This window comes from Aspergillus pseudoviridinutans, assembly GCF_018340605.1.
Source record: "Aspergillus pseudoviridinutans IFM 55266 DNA, scaffold_2, whole genome shotgun sequence".
Taxonomy (NCBI): domain Eukaryota; kingdom Fungi; phylum Ascomycota; class Eurotiomycetes; order Eurotiales; family Aspergillaceae; genus Aspergillus; species Aspergillus pseudoviridinutans.
Genome location: NW_025091282.1, coordinates 4,463,179 through 4,483,348, shown reverse-complemented (window position 1 = coordinate 4,483,348; position 20,170 = coordinate 4,463,179). Strand labels below are relative to the sequence as shown.

Below are 20,170 nucleotides of genomic sequence, written 5' to 3'. Positions count from 1 at the left end.
CCGGGCCCCCATCTCTACTTTCCGGAAGCGGGAGCCTTAGCGCGGGATGGCCCAACACCCCGCGGGGCATCCCCAGCTTGCTGACTTGCTCAAGGCTTGACTAGACCACTTCTGTCACAACATACACATTGTGTTGTTTGAATATGGGTTGATACCCTCGATGGCTACAAACTTAGGGCAAACATGAGCAGTATCGTCGCGGAATCTTATTCTCTAACAACTTAAAAATACGGATGGCCAAAGGATGTTTGGCAGAAAGTGCAGAAAGTCAAAACTCTAAGCTGTTATTACTGCGCTAGTGCTTGACGATCACAGTTGGAGACAAGCGTAGGAAGATGCAATTTTTTTCCTTAAGTCCGAAGGAAAGCAATACCCCATGTCCACGCGGAATTCTGCTTATGCATCGCGCTTTGACCACTAATACGAAGCTCGTATCGGCCACTTGTCCGACCCAATTCTTTGAAACTGGCTAGACGCCGTTGGCTCGTGGCTTGCCACAGCCTAACACAAAAGAGGAGATCATGAGAGGATCCGCTATCAGTGCATAATTATGAATCATGAACAAACACGAGAGATGTTTCCAGAACCTGTTTAGAAAAAAACTATTACCTAACCCATGCCAACCCGACTTCCATCTCCATGATGCCTAGCCTTCATTCTGCCGCCTTTCTAAGAAACTTAATGCTGCATCTTTCGAAGCTCGGATGGCCTTGGAAGAGATCATACGCGGCTGCGGCCAGCCTGATTGAATAGAAACGGACATAGATATCACCCACCACCTGTCCTTCCTCCACGCTTTCAATATAGATGTAGTAGGCAGACCGCTTCAGTACGCGGTAAATCTCCTCCTTCAATGACCTCCGAAGGTTGGTGATGACCAGGCACCGGGTGTAGCCCTGATGAAAAATGTTGTGGCTCATCTGGGACGTCATCGGGTAAGTCGGAGTGTGGACGAGAGCTACGTTGGCCACGCAGAAGCCCAAAGGTAGTCCTTCCTTTGATTTCCGAACAAAGTCTAGTGCATCCTTCTCAAGCACAAACACAACGATAGCAGTGTTATATCCAGTGATAGGGCTTGTGTTGCAGAGAGAAGCCGAGTAGATCTCACCCGGAACAGACGGCAGTACCTGGCTCAGAGTCATGTTTGACGCGAGCTTCTCAATCCGGACAGTGCGAAAGACATTGGACTCCCGTCCAGCAGGAATATATCGGAGCCCATATTGGAAAATCCAGAGATCTGAGACCGGTTGCCGAGAAAGGAGGTTCGGACGATAAGAGAAGGCATCGGCCTCTTCTTGTTGATTATCAAATATACTACATCCCTTTATGGCCCAGCGGATATTGCCATCCCAGGGAACAGTGTCCATCCCTGATCGGTAAGGCTTCGGGACGTCGGAATTCTTGCGTACACGAGCAACGATCAGAGATTTCTGGGAAGCGAGTTGTCAGAAGTAGCACAACCAGCTATTACGTTAAGACCACTCACCCGTTCGGGCTCCAACACCGGAATCATCAAATCCTCTATCCCAGCATCAAGCAGGACATCAGAGTCCGTACGTTGCAGCGATACCGTTCTCAACTGATTCGGATCGGTGGCAGCGAGATGGACCCGGTTCTGAGGCGTCTTAGGCTGCAGAGTCGGGACTCTAATATCGTCCAAGTGACTGTCCAGGATGTTGGAGCATTTTCGTGGATTGAGTAAAACTACTGTGGTCTTTTCAGAATAAACAGGTCCAAGAGAGAAGCTTTTGGGGGAGATATTTTCAGAGGTAGTGTTATCATTGTCCTTTGTGTTGATGTTGTTTTCTTCATGCTGAGTTTCCTTGTTCGCCAGGGAGCAAAAGGTTTCTGAAGGTTGAGAGGCTTGAGCCATGGCCAGAATTACGGCATTAAGACGACGGAATAGAATGAAAAGTCCAAGCAGGAGAGAAAAATTCACTATAAGAGAGAAGATGGGACCGGTGGTGAGGGGAACACATCCTTCCATTTTGGGAAAGGATTAAGTGGGAATCTGCAGCGGATATGAAAACTGAATATAGAGTAGACTTCTCCAGAGTGCTCACTTCTCACTTCTAAGTGAATTCTAGTTGAGAAGAGATTGCGATTATATGTGAGAAAGTCGTGAAGGCTTCTACGAAGGCCTTTGTCCACAATGGTGCAGAATGTGCATCAATTCTGAAAGCTCCTATATGCGAGACTGATGTTAGTATGAGCGGAACAAGGAGTGAGTGTCTGATGAAACCTTTTAGAAGCAAAATAAAGGAATTATCAGCAACAAAGACAGCATATACCGCTCCGTTGAGACCACTATGTTTGAGAGTTACCTAGTGAGTTGTTGATATAGACAGTGTCTTGGTGATCTAGATTTGACTGATGCTTGCTTAGGAGGTCTACTGGGTATGTCGTATCAATATGTAAAGCGTGTAGGAAGTACTTGCGTGAAACCGAGGCGCAAAATGTCTCTGTAATGCGCAAGAGAGCAGTGAGGATGAGAGAAGAGAAAGAGTACGAACAGCTTGATCTGATATCTAGCTACTTATACTGATGATTGAGCTGGAGGTCAGCTGATTGGGCTATAGTGCCATTGGCGGTTCATGGTTGCTCGGTGCAATGCCTTGACATAATCAAGCCACAGATACTCAATGGCGAGAGTCTCCGGCAGATCTCAGGGATCACCTTCGGGATCGAAGAGATGGTGTCAATATCCGCAAAGAAGACACAAACGCAAACTAATCCATTGTCCATCGGAGACACAGAGGTCTGAATACTTGATCTATCAGGCTTAAGCATCAATGATAGAGCTCGGTTCTGAAAGACTGCGCATTGTCTCGCTAAAAATGTGCTGATATACGCAAGGTCTGACGGAGAAAAATAGCTCATCCTCTTCGAAACTTGTCACATTTAAAACATTCTGGGCCGATGCATGCCAGACAATGTCTCGCTGACCACTGGCTATGTATTCTGTGCCAACTCGGATGAAACAACATGATTCATAGAATTGGTCATGATTCAGTTGCAGCGTGGTTGAGACGCGTCTTACACTTTCTCACTGAGTGGATCGGATAGATCTACCGCTTGCGTTGGGCCGCGGAACCCAAAAATATCATTTTGATAGTGGGGCCTCAAAAAATGTCATCACAGGTCAACACTTCCACTGGCCATAATAAATCAGCCGCAATGAAGAAAACCATCCTAGAAATAGTCAAAGACTGCGACAAGTAAGGTTCAGTATCCTATATCATTGAATTACCACTAACAACCTCAGCTTCCCTTACAACCAACCCGGCGAAACAGCCGCTTATGAACAACAACTCTCCAAACTATGGAAATTCTTCCTCCCCAACGACCCCAGACCCCACGGCTATCTCGTGGAGTCTGTCGTTGAACGCATGCCCTGGACAGATGATTTCCATGTGCTTCCCGCCCCGCACAAGGAAATCCATCTCCTCCCACAGGACCATGCGCGCGAGCAAGAAACCTGGACAGAGCGCTGCGAGCGCAGCCTCGATGCCCTTATCGCGCTCGCCAGGGCAAGAGGCGTCTTCCCAAGGCTGGGCAAGAGACGTGATGAGCGGTTTCCCATCATCGGCGCCCGGTTCCCCGTGAGTATCGAGCGCTCGGCTATATCCCTGTTCGGGATTGTCGGCCGCGGTGTGCACATGACTGTGTACACGCGGACGAAGTCTGGGTTGAAGATTTGGGTGCCGCAGCGGAATCCGAAGAAGTCGACGTATCCGGGGATGCTGGATAATGCTGTCGCGGGGGGTGTTGCGGCGGGTGAGATGCCGATGGAGTGTTTGATTCGCGAGGCGGAGGAGGAGGCAGGGATGGAGGAGAGCTTGGTGCGGAAGGCGCATGCTGCCGGCACGGTGACGTGGTTCAATATCAGTGATGACCGGGCGGGCGGGGAGTCAGGCCTAATGAATCCTGGTTTACTGTATGTTTATGATCTCGAGGTCAGCCCCGAGGTAGTTCTCAAGCCGGTGGATGAGGATGATGTTTGTGCGTTTCATCTAATGGATGTGCGGGAGGTGCTGGATGCGATGGCAAAAGGGAGGTTCAAGCCCGCAAGTGCAAGTGTCATGGTGGACTTCTTTGTCCGACATGGCCTAATTACAGCGGAGGACGACGAGGATTACCCAGAGATTGTTTCAAGGCTGCATAGATTGCTGCCTTTTGCTACAAGTCCTGGGGCTGGGAGAATATGACCCTTACATCAGTAACCGAACATCTTATACTGGTATGATGTTTGCAGGTTATTCTCCATGAATAGCTCGGTTCACCAAGAAATATTTACTCATAACTGTCTCAGTTATTGTTCCTAAACTTCTGCGCTTTCGTGGGAATAAAAGCCTCAGGCTATCCCAAGAACTCTCCTTGCGCCAGAGAACTCCACGGCAAGTCTTCGTCCCAGCAACGTTGCATGAGCGTACGAGCATTTTGGATCTGCAACAAAAGTGTTAGTTATTGCGCTAAACGGAAATTCTTCGATCGCGTACCTGCTTCAAGCCTGTCTTCTCTAACCCCTTGACTCGCTCCATTATATCAGCCTGTTGTTGTAGCTCTCGGGTTTCACAGCCAGCGGTAAAAAGTGGAAACAATGCTCCGACTTCGGCAGATGCACCCGGTTCAAGTTGCCGCAGTGCTTCGAGTAAACCGTCCAGAGCCTCTAATACAGGAGCGGATGCTGATGGATTGCAGAGCACGCGACGGTGAAGGTGAACCAGCCCAGCGTATCGGAATGATCGATCGATCGCCGACATGTCCGCAGACACAGGTTCCTGGTGATGTCGGCTGTTGATCCGTGCCATATTATCGGCTACCTGAAAATCGGCAAGCAATGATTCGGCTTCAACAACGATATCCGGCGAAGGCCTCTGGTCAGGATCAACACCAATCAGACTACCAACGCGGGTTCTCTCGCACTGGTGAACTAGTTTGGCCAAGCGTGACAGCAGCAATGCAGTCTTTGCTGTGTATCCGGTGAAGCAGTCGATAAAGAAATCGTCATTTGCCGGAGGGGTAGAGCATGCACTGACAACCGACTGATACAGAAAAAGAGGCGGCTCATTGTCTCGGCAGGAGAGGGATCCCATGATATCAATATATTCCAGCCAGCGTGAAAGGAAAGACCCGACTCGATTCCCAGGATACGCCATCTGCACTCCGTGCGCAAGGTAAAGATCGCGAGCGAGCTTTAGGTGGCTTTGCCACGGAATTGGTACTTCAAACGTGCTTGGCGAAATAATTTTCAAAGACAAGAGCATAATGGCGGCCGCAAGATGATTGTCCGTGATGTTCTGGTCCGGATCCTCGAGTGCTATGCGCAAGGTTGGAAAGACATTGCTGACCCAGTGTGCTATCCTGTTAGCGGGTTCCGGGTGGTTCAAGTATCTGGCTCGGTGGCTGGCGGAATAGGCTAGCATCAAATTCAAGATATTGGAATCCCCGATTGCCACTATCTACTGTCAGCCATATCACCAATAATGAGATTGAAAGCAGCGTACTTGACGGTAAAACCGTTATGAACGGGTTGTCCCCACAATCATGTGCAACCAGCATTTTGGCTGTATGGTTGAGAAAATGGTGAAAGTACATCAGATTGATGGGTGTTTCCACCAAGGTCGAAGGCAATGGCGACAGGTACCGAGGAATGTTGATGGGGACAGGGGATGCATAATACCCGCGTCCAACATTATTTCCGAGTCGATGGTCAGAACATGCTGATTCGAACGTAGTGCGAGTCTGGCGCTCTGGATTGATCAGGTCCAAAGCGTAATTGATGTCGATAGCCGAATGATCATCCATTTGGTTCAAATCCAAGTCGGGACGGCCATGGTCGAGGCCGTAATTATCAGTCACACTAGTCAAGTAGGCATACCACTTCTGTTCCGAGGATGAAAGCTCAAAGGGCTGATATATATCACGTTGATAAATGCCTTCAGCATCACGTCGCAAGCTGTACGTGTAGTCTTCTGAGGCAATAGGGCCATTCATGATCTTGGTAAAATAAGTCTCCGTAGGACCGGAGCCGGGAGATTTTATGGGCGTCTCGATTCGTACTGCACTAGAAGAATCTAGACCGACAACATCTGAATGTGCGAATGAGTATCGGCGGCGCGGAGAAAGTCCTCCTGCCAGCTGGTCGTCATCGGTGTCAAAGGGAAAATCACTACGCGATCCACTTGAGACAGAATTTCGCTCTCCTCGGTTCCCCGTCTGACTCGGATGCACTAACGGAGGGCGTATGAATGGATGGGACTCCATGGCGGCTTGTCGTATGAACGAGAGCGGTGATGGAATGGAGGGCTGTGAGAAGCTTAGGGTAGCAGAAGTCCCGATACTCAAGCTTGTATCCGGGTAGGCAACGTCTCCAGAAGGGTGAAGGGTTGAGGAAGTGAAGGATGAAAGCGACTCCTGTGGCATTGTCATCAGTTGTGTCGACGTATCGGGCCGTGAGTTGATCGTATCGTTCATTTGTGATGGCGTTATTCCTACTGAAGTTCTATTATCACTCATATAGGGGAAGCTATTGCCCAAATGACCGGAATAAGCAGGAGAGGTCAGAATTCCAAGGCCATTCTCAAGATCCCTAGAGCACGATGTCTCCGCTACGAGAGATGATCCACAAGCCGTAGCCCAAATTGTGCTTTGTAGAGTCAACTCCTTTGGACTGCCTTCTCCTTGACCTGATCCAAGGGAATCCAACTGCGCGAAATCCGAAGGCAGCACGGCCAAAGAGAGGAGATGAGAAGAGTGACCACTAGACTGAGAACTTGGAGAGTCAACGGAGGATTTCCGCCTTGTTCTACCCTCCCAGTTCAACCTGATACTATAGTCACAATTCTCATTCTGACGCCGGCAGTTGAGACAAGACGGCTTCTCCTCGTCACTAAAGTCGTTGTTAGATAGAGAATTCTGATGATGTGGAGCAGAGGCAAAGTAGCAGGAAATAAAAACATACCATTTGACTTTCCGCGCTTTACACGGCCTAGATACTTGTTCATTAAGTAAAGGACAAAATACAAATGGGTGAGGCCGAGATTCCTTACCAACAACCCTTCCGGGATCTTCGTTTTGGCTCAGGTGCACCGGGCCTTCTAGGACGAGGCATTGCACTTCAAGTGCGACTTGAGTGATTTGGCTGAGTGCAAAGATCTGACGAAAAATAGCAGTAGCGACTGGATGAATCGATAACTCGTACTCTGCAAAGTATGGCCGCCATACGGACACGATAGGACCTCAAGACACTTGGAGGATGACAATCGGTAACTTTTTCCGTCGTGGGGATCTTTTGGTCCAGCTGGATAGGTAGCGATAATCTATAAGACACCCGCACCTGGTGTTCTTCCTCATCGAGCCGTGGAATTCGATAGACGAACTAACGCTTGTTTATACCACAGTCAGCCGAGCTTGACAAGGCGTGAAGTGGGTAGCGAGAGCACCAGTTGGCAACGCTGAGGAGAAGATTGCTGGAAGGAGAGAACAAAGAGAAGAGACGAAACCGGAAGACCACGAGGAAAAGCGGAGAAGATGGGCCATTGGATAATACTGAACGGCAGATAGAGATGCAGAATCACAGATAAACCCAAAATAATCAATCCGCTTGGCCATTGCTCGTTGGTCACTTCTGTTATCGGCACTTTCGATCAATCGTGTCCCGCTTTCCGAGTTTCAAATGTGGAGAAGACGATAACTGGAGCTGATAATGGCTGAACTAGACTGTTAACTGCTAAGCTGAACCTAGCAACTGATAACCCAGTTATGTTATTAGCCAGCATCTCCGGGCAGCTATGGCTAGTGGTCAATCCGGTTAGCGTCGGTGCTGGTCGGATGCCTAGTAACAGGGGGTCTGATGACGCAGGTTGATCTGGTCAGCATCATCAGCTTCTGTTGTGCTGACTTTCAGTAAAATCGTATCTTTAACCTAGTCATCTTCAGTTTTATAGAATTCGACCCTGAAACATATTTTGCTTAACCATGGCCGCCTCCCTGGTTGCGAAACATCCTGTCCAACGGATGTCTAGCCCTTCCCGGGGGTTCTCTGCCTTGGTCCACGTGAGCTTGTGCCCGTTTGGACGTTGTTCCCTTGGGTGTTTGTTCCATGGCTGACGTTGCTCAAGTTAATCGGTTTAGCCAGCTTTATCGGCTCATTCAAATTGTGGGTGACCCGGGTTCTCTTTATATATCCTCACGATGATGATAGGGAACTGTATCGGGGTGGTTATTGGACTAACTTAATACCTCAGTATGCATGAAAATCCAAATCGCGCGTAAGCTTTTCCAATGCCACAGGCTCGGAATTCCCGCATATTAATACCTTGAATGCTCGGCAGTAACGAAGCGTATGGTTGGCATTTTCAGTATCTAACCGTTATCGGGCTTGCCTTGTCGACTCTCACTTTTGCTTTCGCGCTGTTGGCAGATCTGACCCTGTCCGCCCGGCTATTTCTCGTTAAGAACCTCTTGTCGATTTGTAGCGCTCCGATGGAGGTGCTTATTAGTGTTCTATACTGGAGTCTTCGCATGGTGGGTTATCGAGCACCGTTATACCCACATTGCCGCTCCTGACGAAGACTATAAGATCGACGAGCGCTTGGTGGTACCGGACTGGGCTTATATTCCAATGCACGCTGGTAAGTCTACATGCTGCTCCGTCTCTTGCTCAGATGGATCCTTGAGCTAATATCGTATCGTTCTGCAGATATTGGTTTTCACGCTGTACCAGCCATTGTGTTATTGATCGATCTCCTACTTCTTTCCCCTCCATGGACAATCAGTATCGTACCAGCCCTTGGTCTATCAAGCACGATCGCGTTTGGTTACTGGATCTGGATTGAACGATGCTATAATCACAACGGATGGTGCGTTACATACTTACCTCAGTCGTGAGTAGGGGGTTACTAACAACGATCAGGTACCCGTACCCGATCTTTGAGCAGGTGCCTTTCGAAGGCCGCGTGGGTCTTTTTGTGATGAGCGCCATTGTCATGGCTCTGAGCACCGCAACCCTGAAATGGCTCTACGGACGTGTCAATGGCTTTGGGACAGCTTCAAAACCCCGGTCTCGCCCTGGTGCTCTGAAGCAGAATGGCGGTCTCTAATCGCCAGAAGGCTATCTGGGCGTGGTTTCTGGGCTTCAGTATACGACAGCATGAATAGACGGCTAAGTGCCCCTTGAATATTCAGTTATATCAAGGGTTTCTTCTCTGGAGCTTTGTAAATATCGCTCCACCCAAGCGCGCATATACAGGTCTAGACGTTTGAATCACTTAGATTATCATTAGAAGAGGTCCAGCAATATATGAATGATGCCGTCCAACAATGGGAGTGACAACAAGCAGTTCTAGGATACGACTCGCGGAGTCTCCCAATCAAAGACGCCTACTCATCGCGGAGACGTTGATCGCCTAGAGCGTATGTGGTACAATATACTTCGATAAGAATTGAGCAACTAGGGAATCGCCTGGATGCGGTTGTGGGAGAAGTTATAGATGTATTTTGTGAGCGGAATATACGCCAAACGATCCGATCTAAATATMCTAGTAATCATGTATTCTCGTAAAAACATAGTCGTTTTCTAGTATTTTCTATTCTCCTTTTGCAGTATCTAAACCTTAAGGGTCTGAACCGACGATCCACCAGTGACCTCACTGTCGAAAAAGGCTATGTGCTCCACCCTGCTTACATAACACAGGCATAGCTTCTTCCGCCTGTTCGCTGCACCTCTTCAACCATCAAGTACCTAGTGTTCTGCGACCATAACACTCCACACATCCAGAATCTTAAGATGCACCTCACCACGATGAACGTCACATTGCGTACGGCCGCCCTCAGTGGTCGGTTTGCCCTGGCCTCTCCTTCCCCTCTGCCCAGCGCCACGCCGTTATTTCAATGTTGCCAGAAGATGTCGCTCAGAACACAGGCAAGACCAACCAGCACATCAACCACACGCATCCCCTTAAAGCCATCGCCTCGTCCTCAGACAAACGCCATTTGTCTCTCTCCCATTCTCCGCAATACTGCTTTTCGCTTCAACTCGACCGCCGCAGATGCATCCCGCGCCGAAGCCGCCAAACTCGATTGGAACTCTTTCTTCAAACTCCGCGCCTCTCGACGCAGATACACCCTCGCCTCGTCGATAATCGCCTCGATGGCCAGTACAATTATTGGAGTACAGGTTCTCTCCGAACAGGATCTCGAGTCCCTCGGCGCGCAGGTGATGGGCTTGGATCCCTTCATTGTCCTGGGATTGGCGACCGCTGCCTGCGGTGCGGTCGGTTGGCTCGCGGGCCCCTTCTTGGGCAACGCCGTCTGGAGGCTGGTCTATCGCAAGTATAAGCCAGCTTTCTTAATAGTGAGTTCTTGATGTGATGTGTTTTATGGGACTCTTACCGGTTTTGCTCTGTGCTAACAAATGGTCAGAGAGAGAAGGAGTTCTATAACAGAATCAAGCGGTTCCGTGTCGATCCCTCGTCTAATTCGATTGCCAATCCTGTGCCAGATTACTATGGGGAGAAGATCGGTAGTGTTCAAGGTTACCGGCAATGGTTGAAGGATCAGAGGGCCTACAACCGCAAGAGACGCAGTTTCATCCTCTAATTGTATAAATCAACTCTAGCATGTCCCTTTCTTCGATATGGCAATTTCATTGGATTCCAGTCTCTCGATGTGCTTCAATTCTCATCTAAGCTCCGTTAGCTTTGCGTGGAGTTGTCTACATCAGTCTTTGAGCGATCGGCATGATTCTCTCTTCCACGTTGATCTGCTTCCGCTACAGAGGCTACCTGTCGGCAGGAGCATTTCATCTCTGTCCTGTAAAATATAAGCTATTCAAATTCATATCTGCTTCCTACAAGGACCTTGAGCTTGATCAATATACGGTGTGCTCACGAGATACAGATTAATTACAACGACCAGCAGGGGGCATCTGTTCACAACTTAGACGACTCTTTGGCAGCTTTTGCTGGTGGGTCGATGCTCGCCTCTGACCACCACGGGTAGTTCGCAGGCCCATCATGCTCGAAAGTTGCCTTGAAGTTTGGCTTGCGCTTCTCAAAAAAGGCCGAAACGCCTTCTCTCTGGTCTCTGTCCAACGATGAGTATGGAGATTCAAATACGACGGCTACTACTTACTTAGCCCCAAACATATGGTACAAGACCCCCGACTCGAGCAAATGCGCTTCTTCGGGGGACTCAGGTCCGCGCCACATTAATGCTCGATTCAGCGCAGAAGCCATTGGGCTGACGTTCTTGGCGATTTCGGCAGCCAACTCCAGAGCTCGTGGGAGGACCTGGGTTCGCTCGGGTAGAGTCTCCGCAAACAACCCATCAAAATGCTTTGAGTTGGGCGGGTATACACCCCCTGTTGAGACGAGGAACATCGCCCGAGAGTATCCGATCAGACGGGGGAGAAAGTACGACGAGCAAGACTCCATGGTGATTCCTCTTCGGGCAAAGACGAAGCCGTATTTACTCGATTCATGGGCAACCCTGCCTTCACTTAGTATTCATTGCTTTAACGAACCGCAATAAATACACTACCTTATCGCAGCCGGGAGAGTCATGGTCATGCCAACTCCAACAGCAGAACCCTGCATAGCAGCAATCGTAGGCTTCCGACATCTGTGGATTGCCAGAGCGACTCGGCCACCACTAATGGCTGGTCAATTTTAGATCCTCTCGTTTCAACGGCACTGAACCAACCTATCCCGATGATCCGCAGTCCTCTCTCGTTCTCGCCCGCCGCCAAACCCAATCTCCAAGTCCGCGCCGGCACAGAAGGTCTTTCCCGCACCGGTCAGCACGACTACCTTTACGCGCTCGTCGAGGTCGAACATGCCGAAGACCCGTTCCAGGTTCTCAGCCATGACTTGTGTAAAGGCATTGTGCTTGTCGGGGCGGTCCAAAGTGACGATCACGACTGGGGTTGCGGTGGGGGAGCCGGCTGGGTAGTGGGATATCTTAATGTGGGTTGTTTGGAGAGTCTCATACGAAGTGGAAATGGCAATTGGTGGTGGGTTGGGATACATTTTCGGTGTATATATTATGATGGAAGTAAGAGACTATGCTGCGCGGTGAAGATTCTCTCAGTTACTGCACAGTCGATTTTATACGCACTGAATCCCTCCAGCCCATATCGGTTATTGTGAGCTGGCTTAGATGATATAATCTCAACATGGGATTCTGATGATGTTATCCCCAAGTAAGGGATGGACGAGCTGCCTCGGCAGTCCGGCTGCGATATGCCGTTCAAAGTTGCCCCGCAAGGAATGCGGAGAAACGGGTCTCGGCTGGGCGATCCATGATCCAGATCGTCGAGTCCTGATGACTTACGTTTCTTTCAGTACCTATTATCCGAAGGCATGGCTTATGCTTTCTTAGACAAAGAGAGGAATATAATGACAACTCTTACTAATATCGTCTCATATGGTGGGAAAGGACAGGAAAAATTCAGCAGAAGCCATCAGATACACAATACTAAGGTAGGAGCTGATAACCCAGTGTAGGCATCACGATTGGTGCAACCATTGTGCAAACCAGCTGACAGCAGCGTTCTTTCCTCGAGCCATCGCCTCACGCTCCCCGGCCTTGTTGCTGTCACCGCGAGTCAAACAGCCATGCTCCACACCGGGGTAATGCTGATAATCAAACGGAACACCGAGTCTGGAAACCGTGTCGAACGTATATCGCTTGAGCTCGGCAGTGTAGACCGGATCGTGTTCTGGGGCGAGTATCTGCACTGGAACTGCAATCTCGTCGATGTCCTTCTTCGTCAAAAGCGACGGATGCCCGACCGTGATGCAGTCAACGAGCCGAGGCTGATGTTCTTTTGCGCCTAGGCGGAAAGCAGCCCATCCTCCGTAGCAGAAGCCCGCAACGCCAACTTTCTTGTACTTCTCCCGTAGAGCCCTAGCACAGTCGAAGATCTCCGGCTCTCGTGTCTCGCGGGAATTTCTCCCTACGAAACCGGGGACATCGAGCTTCTCCCACTCGCCCCTAAGAATCGGCTCGAACGGCAAGACTTCGCCGCCGAAGAAATCGGGGATGTAGACGGTTGCGTTGGCCTCGTGGGCATAGTGATCTGCTAGTAAGCGCACATTTGGAAAGGTCCAGCCGAGAAGATCGTGGACGACGATGATGGCGACATCCGGGTTGTCCCCCACTATGTAGACGTCGTTGTTGGCAAGCTTTGCGGTTCTCCCCGTAGGAGTGCCCTCCCATTCGAATCCTTTCAGACAACAAGCTGAGACAGACATACTTTCTGAGACCACTATGGTCGGCTCGACAATGGCTTAAAATATGAGTTGGTCCCCGGCGTAAGATGATGGGTAAGCAGCCCACGTGCGGCCAATGTTAAGTGCTGCCTGCTAAAGACAAGGTACCTAAGTATCAAGCGATAGCATGAGCCCTGACATACAACTTACAGGAAAGTGCCTAGGCATTCTTGCCTCAGCTGCAACTTGCAAGAACTCGTTCCGGTTAAGCATGTTGTCTAGTTTCTCTAAGCATCGTATCAACTAGTCAGTGAAGTTAACATAAAGTTATGATCGATGGCACTAATACGTAACAGCAATATCTCAGAGGCAAGATCCTCTGTATCACTCTTTTAATAGGGAATTCTTCCGTATCTTCATAACGCCTAGCCACAATAATGATGCTGGATATTGGACAATTGCCCCAAACAAGCCGAGTCAACTGGCAAAGTGTCAGTGTGAAACAACCCCTAACCGTCCCTGAACCAGATTGGCTGCTGGTCCCGAATTGTCATCATCGAGGACTCGGGCCCGTGGCTCGGGCACTCCACACAACCAATCAATCAGACATAAACAGTGGAAGTTAGGTCCTCTTGGCTTTTCAGCCAGCACAATGTATTGCTCCATATTTGGGTGATCCTTTACCCTGTTGGGCTCAGGGTCTCAGGGTATTTTCGCGGCGGATTTCTCCTGCTCCTGTCGCAAGGTGGAAGCCTGACTGACTCCTCGTGTTCCCCAGATCGAGTCACTTTCCTCAGTAATCCCACTACTTTCATCATGTGTGTGACGAGATGTTCCTTTTTAACAAAATCCAGAGACGTCTCCTAGTCTATTTCGCGGTTTTCTATTTTCTTCTCCTCATCTTTTGCCATTTTAACTCCGCGCGCGACCCTGGTTCGTACTTTTTCCGACCGGAGGATGGCTATCGGCCGCATTACAGCGTCAGGAGAATTCTAGAGTCGCGGCACTTCATATCTCGGTTCAACCAGTCAAGCGCACAACGAAAACAATCGCTTCAAAATGTCGCTTCAGGAGGACGCGATCCAACTATTTGTGCGGGTATTGTTACCGTGAAGCGCCCCATACAGCAGAATCTCGATACGGCCGTTGGCTCGCTACTCGATGGTTTATCGCGGGAGCAGCGCGCAAACATCGTGGTTCATGTGCTCTTTGCGCTTAGCAATCCTTCCGATCATCCAGATTATCAGCAACCATGGGCTTCGAATGTCATCGATCGCATCCTCACCTACAAGAACTCGGGCGCTGATGTGGACAAGATGGAACGATGGGAGAGGGAGAATATGATAAAGGACAAATCTCTTATCGATTATCAGCTCTCTCTAAAATCCTGTTACGAGGGCACGAAGGCGTCTTGGATTTTGCTGCTAGAGGACGACGTGGTAGCACAAAGGGAGTGGTACCGTCATACCATGAGAAGTCTAGAGACAATCAAACATTGGAGGTCTCGCGGGAAGATCAAGGACTGGCTGTACCTGCGCCTCTTCTATACAGAAAAGTTCCTGGGTTGGAATACGGAGGAGTGGCCCACTTATCTTATCTCAAGCCTTGCGGTTATCTCACTCGTGGCACTGACAGGTGTCTGTGCGAGGCGACGATCACGGCTTATGCAAGGGATACTGACGAACTCATTCCTTGCGGTAGTCTGTCTGCTGTTTGTTCCCCTACTTATTGGCCTATATTTCCTGGCGGGCCGTGTGACAGTGCAACCCATGCGGCCCGGCGTCCATCTCATGAACAGTCACGGATGTTGCTCGCAAGCACTTCTTTTTCCTCGAGAAAAAGCGCCAATGCTGATCGACCATCTGGAGGAGCTGCAAAGGACGAGACCGGAGCCCGTAGACAGTGCCATTGAGATTTTGGCCGACCAGGAAGGATTGGACCGTTGGGCCATGTCGCCATCACAAATGCAACATGTTGGTGCAGCTTCGTACAAGGAAAATCGCAAGTCATATGGTTTGGATGGGCCTTATACCGTCAAAGGCGCTCACGGTGTGTGGAGTATGAGCTTCGAAAAGGCGTATCAGCCGCCGTTTGGTCCGGATGATTCTTGAATAAAGCCAAAATTTCTCGAGCTTGATATCAGAGTGGTTGAGGCGGGTTCAGAGTCGACACTTGTCACCATCTTCTCCTTGTCCTCAGAATCCCTGGCCGACTGACGTACACCTGACCCTCTTGAGAAGCTACTCCGAATATCTCCAATCTCCGCTATAAAACCCACGCTGCTAGACGTTAAACAGTACCACTTTCACCTGTGCAGCAGTACATCAAGGTCAAAGCCCCGTCATATAGATGGGACTGCTTCGTCGGATGACCTCGATGCACGCTTTGGCCGGGTGTTTCTCCCGATGTTGACATGGATACATAATCCATAACGGGATATTCCCTTTGCTCACCATCCTTGAGTAACCCTCCTCGATGGGAAGGTTTCCACCTAAGGAAGTGGTTTCTGTATCATGATAAGGCCACATTTCTATATGATCTCAATGGGATCATTGTGAAGGCAATCCTCGGCTGCAGTCTCACAGAAACTAAAATATAACAGTAACTGCTGTGATATCTCAGCTAAGAACTGCAATTACCTTATTCAGTCCCTCAACGAGCAACCTTCGAGGCTACTTGGGTATATAAGGATGTGCACAACGTATGCAGGATATCACAGATTTAAACAACTAGATGCTATTAGCCTGACAAAACATATGAGCTTCCTGACTTGATTAATGCAGCATCTGGACTGGATTATTAAGTAGTTTTTGATTAGTATTACACCTTAGCACCAGCCTTTGTCAACTGTAGGGAGTCTCAGGCGCTCAGCCTTCTGAGGTGATGGCTATCCAGCGATGAATCAGTGGTCCACAGCTGTGCATATGTTCATTGGTTATTTTAGATGTTGATGTGGGGAACTGAATCAGCGTTTACCTGACTTTTAAGGTTGACGGAACTACCAAGTATGTGCTCCGTACTATTATGGCCATACCGATGGCTCTCAGGGCAGCAGCCAGCATTTCATCTCAATACCCATGTATCCCTTGAACTCGCTCAAATCAACCAGAGAGTTCTAAGTCGTTGGTCAGATCTTGATCTTGATCTTGCACATGTCCATGATGATGTGACTGGTAGAAGCACGATTAGAGTAAGAAGCCAATATATGGAATCGCAATAGACCATGGATCTGCTTACCTCCTTGCTGATCCAGCCGTCGTACTCATTCATAACGGGTCCAGTTATACGCATAAGACGAGTTCAGCCATAGTTATGCACTTATGCTTGATATTCGGATCACTTCCTACCATGTAGTAGTTCCTCTTATAAGGAGATTGCAGATCGCCTTAAACTCTCATGGTATGAGTCTTGTTTTTCTTGTCATTCTTAGGCTTTTTCTTCTACTTCTCGTCTTCCGTTTCCATCTTCAATCCGTCTTGGTCAAAGACGTTTCTCATCCTGGATAACCACCTTTTCCATTCCTGGCCTTGATCTGCGTCAACTTTCTTATTGCAGTTTTCTTTGTATACTATATTCCTTATTCTTTACCTGGGCCCTTGTTCCATGGGTATGGAAGACCTCGAAAAGAACCGGCCGTCCAGCCCCTCTCCAACCGACTATACAAAGCGATCCGCACCGTCACTCCAGGAAGACCATACATCTGCTCAAGAAGCAATCAGCTCGCGGAACATCGAGACCAAACGCTTCCCAGAAACAGATCTCTCTCGTGGAATTGTCGGATGGGATGGACAAAATGACCCTGCAAATCCCCAAAATTTCTCCTCAGGCCAAAAATGGGGTCTACTGGCACTAATGAGCTCTATCACCCTTATTTCACCACTTGCGTCGAGCATGTTTGCCCCCGCTGCAAGCTATGTGGCTGTTGACCTCGGGGTCACAAATGAGACGCTACTTTCCTTCAGCATTACAATTTTTTTGATTGGCTACACGGTGAGTAAATCCGTCTGATCTACTCTGTTGCCGAGGAACACGCAGAATAGGAGCCTAATGAGAAAGTCATAGTTCGGTCCACTGCTTATAGCACCTATGAGCGAGATCTACGGCCGAAGAATAGTGCTCAGCTGCGCCAACTGGTTTTTCGTCGTCTGGCAGATCGGATGTGCCCTCGCCCCCAACATTGAGTCTCTCGTTGTGTTTCGACTCTTTTCCGGAGTAGGCGGTTCCGGCTGCATTACCCTCGGAGCTGGTGTCATTGCTGATCTGTTCCCTGTCGAGCAACGCGGAATGGCAACATCGATCTGGAGCATGGGTCCGCTGATTGGCCCCGTCGTCGGGCCTATTTGTGGTGGTTTCATCGGTGAAGAAATCGGCTGGCGCTGGATCTTCTGGATACTATTGATTGCGAGCGGTGTCATCTCATTCGGAATCGAGTGTCTGAGCCGCGAGACATATGCTCCCGTGCTTATACGTTGGAAGACCGCAAAACTGGCCAAGGAGCTGGGTCGCACAGATTTGCGCAGTGCATACGAACCCGACAGCCAAGGCGTATCTGTGGCGTCAACCCTAAAGTTGGGGCTTATGCGACCTGTGCAGCTATTCTTCAAGTCGCCCATCGTTCTTCTGCTCTCAGTCTACATGTCTCTCATCTACGCTCTGTTATATCTCTTTTTTACCACCATCCCCGCAGTTTTCCAAATGCAATACGGGTTCACTACGGGCCTCTCCGGACTCGCCTACCTAGGCATCGGCATTGGTTTCTTTGTCGGTCTGGCGCTCATTGCACTCACAAGTGACAAAATCTTGATGAAAATGACAGCACAGAACGGAGGCAAGTCTGAGCCTGAGATGCGCTTACCCACCATGATCTTCTTTTCTTGCTTCTTGCCCGTGAGCTTCTTCTGGTACGGATGGTCGGCAGCCAAGCATGTGCATTGGATCGTGCCTATCATCGGCATGTGCCCGTTTGGTATCTCGATGATGGGCTTGTTCATGCCAATCCAGACGTATATCATCGATTGCTATCCTGCGTATGCGGCTTCCGCGAATGCCATCTTGACTGCTACACGATCATTGGTCGGTGCGTTGCTGCCCCTTGCTGGGCCTAGTATGTTTAAAAGTCTAGGCCTGGGGTGGGGAAATTCGTTGCTGGGATTCATTGCTCTAGCTTTTGTGCCGATCCCAATCTTCTTCACCAGATATGGCAAGGCTATTAGGGAGAAGTTTCCAGTCAATTTTGATGGGAGGAAAGCTTAAAGGGGAATTACGGATGCTTGCCGGCTCTCTGATTGACTGCGAGCGGAAGATATGGTGGTGAAAACGAGTGGCTGGTTTGGTTCTATATGTAATTCGTGTGTTGCTCGACGACGACAGCGAGACGGATATTCATTTGCTTCAATAGACTTATAGACATTGATTCTGAATATCAACAAATCGCATATAGAGACAATTCATGTTCAAATCACAGCCACAAAATAACATCCGGAAAGCAGGTAGTCACATGAATGCCGTGCACAATTCTTTATGCATGCATAGATTTATCCATTATTCCCAGCCTAACGGGACCGTAAATCTAAGTCCATATAACCACACTCCTTAAAGTTTGACCTTCCCAGCTATCTTCTCGGCATATGCTCAAAATGTTCTTAGACTCTTTAAGCGATCATAATGGTATCAAACCGCCATAACGCATCGTTAACTTCCTCGGAAAAGAAACGTCTCCGAGACAGGAGAGCCCAAGAAAATCTTCGAAAGAAACGAGAGAACCGTATCAAATACCTCGAAGAACGGGTGGAATTTTGTGAGACGCATCATGGAGCTTCATTAATGCAGCAGCTGCTTACGGCTGTCGATAGCCTTCGTCGGGAAAATGAGTTGTTGCGAGCTCGACAGGACCGATTGCGAAACATGATTGCGTCCTGGGATGCAGATGAGATTGGAGCAGCCTCGTCGGTGACATCCCAGCAACCGCGACGGTTAGAGAATGTAGGGTCTGTCGTCAATCCGAGAACTGCATGTCAGTGCGATCAAAGGGGAAAGGAATTAGCAGCGACTCCAAATTCAGTCGCCAACTTCGAGATTCCAGATCTTAATGTCCAGAATGAGACCTTCACTCGCACGACTGGGCTGACTCTAGAGTATGCTGGGGCTGATCCTGGACTTGGTCATCTCAACGGTGTACAACGAGTGGAAGCTATTGTACCAAACATACCCACAGCCATTCAACTGCCGGAATTACCCCATTCTTCCGCTGTCCAGGCTCTGCCTAGCACTGTTCCCGCTTGGTGTCTGGTCCCAATGAACGAGTACGGGCATGATCCGTCCTTGGTGCCAGCCACAGCGCCATGGCTCACTCGTCCTCAACTCGTCATTGCTTGTCCGCCTGTCCCAGCCCCGTTAGACCTTCTCCACGGGACTCGGCGCAACTACTTGGCCAACGAGATCCATTGTGCAATTCGACGGCGAGCAATTCGCGACGCGGAGTGCCTCGCACTGGGCTGGCTTGGTTATGTCTACAGTAAATGGCGTGTCTCTCCCAACCCCGCGACGTTTGCGCGTCTGGCACCTTTCCAACAACCAGTCATGACGCAGATCCAGCAGGGTCACCCGACATCATTAGATATGATAATCTGGCCGCAGCTGAGGGTCAATATCATCAGGAACTGGACTAAGTACGACTTCGCTGAACTCATGGGTTATATGGGCTGTTGCACCAAAGTGCGCTGGCCGTGGGGTAAGGATATGCTGGAGCGCGATGCGGATGATAATCTGCAGATTCGTCAGGAGTTTTTCGAAGTGTTTACCCGTGAGAGCGGATGGGGCTTAACGTCGGAGTTTATTGATAGATATCCGGAGCTGATGGAAGGGCTGGATGTCGAGGCTTTAAGGTTTCGGATGATTCTTCCCAGTGAACCAGAGTAAATCGGCTATGGCACGTCAGTTCATCTGTTCTTGAC

General features: G+C 49.4%; 10 protein-coding genes across 10 annotated transcripts; 6 read left to right on the top strand and 4 right to left on the bottom strand.

The window, feature by feature from the left end:
- Positions 1-653: 653 nt before the first annotated feature.
- Asppvi_003628 (uncharacterized protein) lies at positions 654-1,873 on the bottom strand (the record flags this gene model as incomplete). Its single annotated transcript, XM_043299589.1, has 2 exons — positions 654-1,430; positions 1,487-1,873. 2 exons carry the CDS (start codon positions 1,871-1,873, stop codon positions 654-656), a joined length of 1,164 nt encoding a protein of 387 aa, XP_043155524.1.
- A 1,304-nt stretch (positions 1,874-3,177) lies between these two features.
- Asppvi_003627 (putative thiamine pyrophosphokinase) lies at positions 3,178-4,208 on the top strand (the record flags this gene model as incomplete). The annotated part of the gene is made up of 2 exons (XM_043299588.1): positions 3,178-3,218; positions 3,266-4,208. The coding sequence occupies 2 exons, from the start codon at positions 3,178-3,180 to the stop codon at positions 4,206-4,208; spliced, it is 984 nt and encodes a 327-aa protein (XP_043155523.1).
- Positions 4,209-4,359: 151 nt separating this feature from the next.
- Asppvi_003626 (Zn(II)2Cys6 transcription factor) lies at positions 4,360-7,114 on the bottom strand (the record flags this gene model as incomplete). The annotated part of the gene is made up of 5 exons (XM_043299587.1): positions 4,360-4,446; positions 4,500-5,458; positions 5,508-6,892; positions 6,965-6,991; positions 7,053-7,114. 5 exons carry the CDS (start codon positions 7,112-7,114, stop codon positions 4,360-4,362), a joined length of 2,520 nt encoding a protein of 839 aa, XP_043155522.1.
- Positions 7,115-7,980: 866 nt separating this feature from the next.
- On the top strand, positions 7,981-9,104 carry Asppvi_003625 (putative integral membrane protein; the record flags this gene model as incomplete). Its single annotated transcript, XM_043299586.1, has 7 exons — positions 7,981-8,058; positions 8,124-8,161; positions 8,250-8,273; positions 8,337-8,529; positions 8,585-8,636; positions 8,705-8,864; positions 8,918-9,104. The coding sequence occupies 7 exons, from the start codon at positions 7,981-7,983 to the stop codon at positions 9,102-9,104; spliced, it is 732 nt and encodes a 243-aa protein (XP_043155521.1).
- A 686-nt stretch (positions 9,105-9,790) lies between these two features.
- On the top strand, positions 9,791-10,602 carry Asppvi_003624 (presequence translocated-associated motor subunit PAM17; the record flags this gene model as incomplete). Its single annotated transcript, XM_043299585.1, has 2 exons — positions 9,791-10,357; positions 10,426-10,602. 2 exons carry the CDS (start codon positions 9,791-9,793, stop codon positions 10,600-10,602), a joined length of 744 nt encoding a protein of 247 aa, XP_043155520.1.
- Positions 10,603-10,934: 332 nt separating this feature from the next.
- On the bottom strand, positions 10,935-12,032 carry Asppvi_003623 (enoyl-CoA hydratase/isomerase family protein; the record flags this gene model as incomplete). Its single annotated transcript, XM_043299584.1, has 4 exons — positions 10,935-11,088; positions 11,137-11,493; positions 11,545-11,655; positions 11,707-12,032. The coding sequence occupies 4 exons, from the start codon at positions 12,030-12,032 to the stop codon at positions 10,935-10,937; spliced, it is 948 nt and encodes a 315-aa protein (XP_043155519.1).
- Positions 12,033-12,512: 480 nt separating this feature from the next.
- On the bottom strand, positions 12,513-13,259 carry Asppvi_003622 (dienelactone hydrolase family protein; the record flags this gene model as incomplete). Its single annotated transcript, XM_043299583.1, has 1 exon — positions 12,513-13,259. The coding sequence occupies one exon, from the start codon at positions 13,257-13,259 to the stop codon at positions 12,513-12,515; it is 747 nt and encodes a 248-aa protein (XP_043155518.1).
- Positions 13,260-14,047: 788 nt separating this feature from the next.
- On the top strand, positions 14,048-15,328 carry Asppvi_003621 (uncharacterized protein; the record flags this gene model as incomplete). The annotated part of the gene is made up of 1 exon (XM_043299582.1): positions 14,048-15,328. The coding sequence occupies one exon, from the start codon at positions 14,048-14,050 to the stop codon at positions 15,326-15,328; it is 1,281 nt and encodes a 426-aa protein (XP_043155517.1).
- Positions 15,329-16,820: 1,492 nt separating this feature from the next.
- On the top strand, positions 16,821-18,470 carry Asppvi_003620 (MFS transporter; the record flags this gene model as incomplete). The annotated part of the gene is made up of 2 exons (XM_043299581.1): positions 16,821-17,207; positions 17,280-18,470. The coding sequence occupies 2 exons, from the start codon at positions 16,821-16,823 to the stop codon at positions 18,468-18,470; spliced, it is 1,578 nt and encodes a 525-aa protein (XP_043155516.1).
- A 411-nt stretch (positions 18,471-18,881) lies between these two features.
- On the top strand, positions 18,882-20,135 carry Asppvi_003619 (bZIP transcription factor; the record flags this gene model as incomplete). Its single annotated transcript, XM_043299580.1, has 1 exon — positions 18,882-20,135. The coding sequence occupies one exon, from the start codon at positions 18,882-18,884 to the stop codon at positions 20,133-20,135; it is 1,254 nt and encodes a 417-aa protein (XP_043155515.1).
- Between the last annotated feature and the right edge of the window lie 35 nt (positions 20,136-20,170).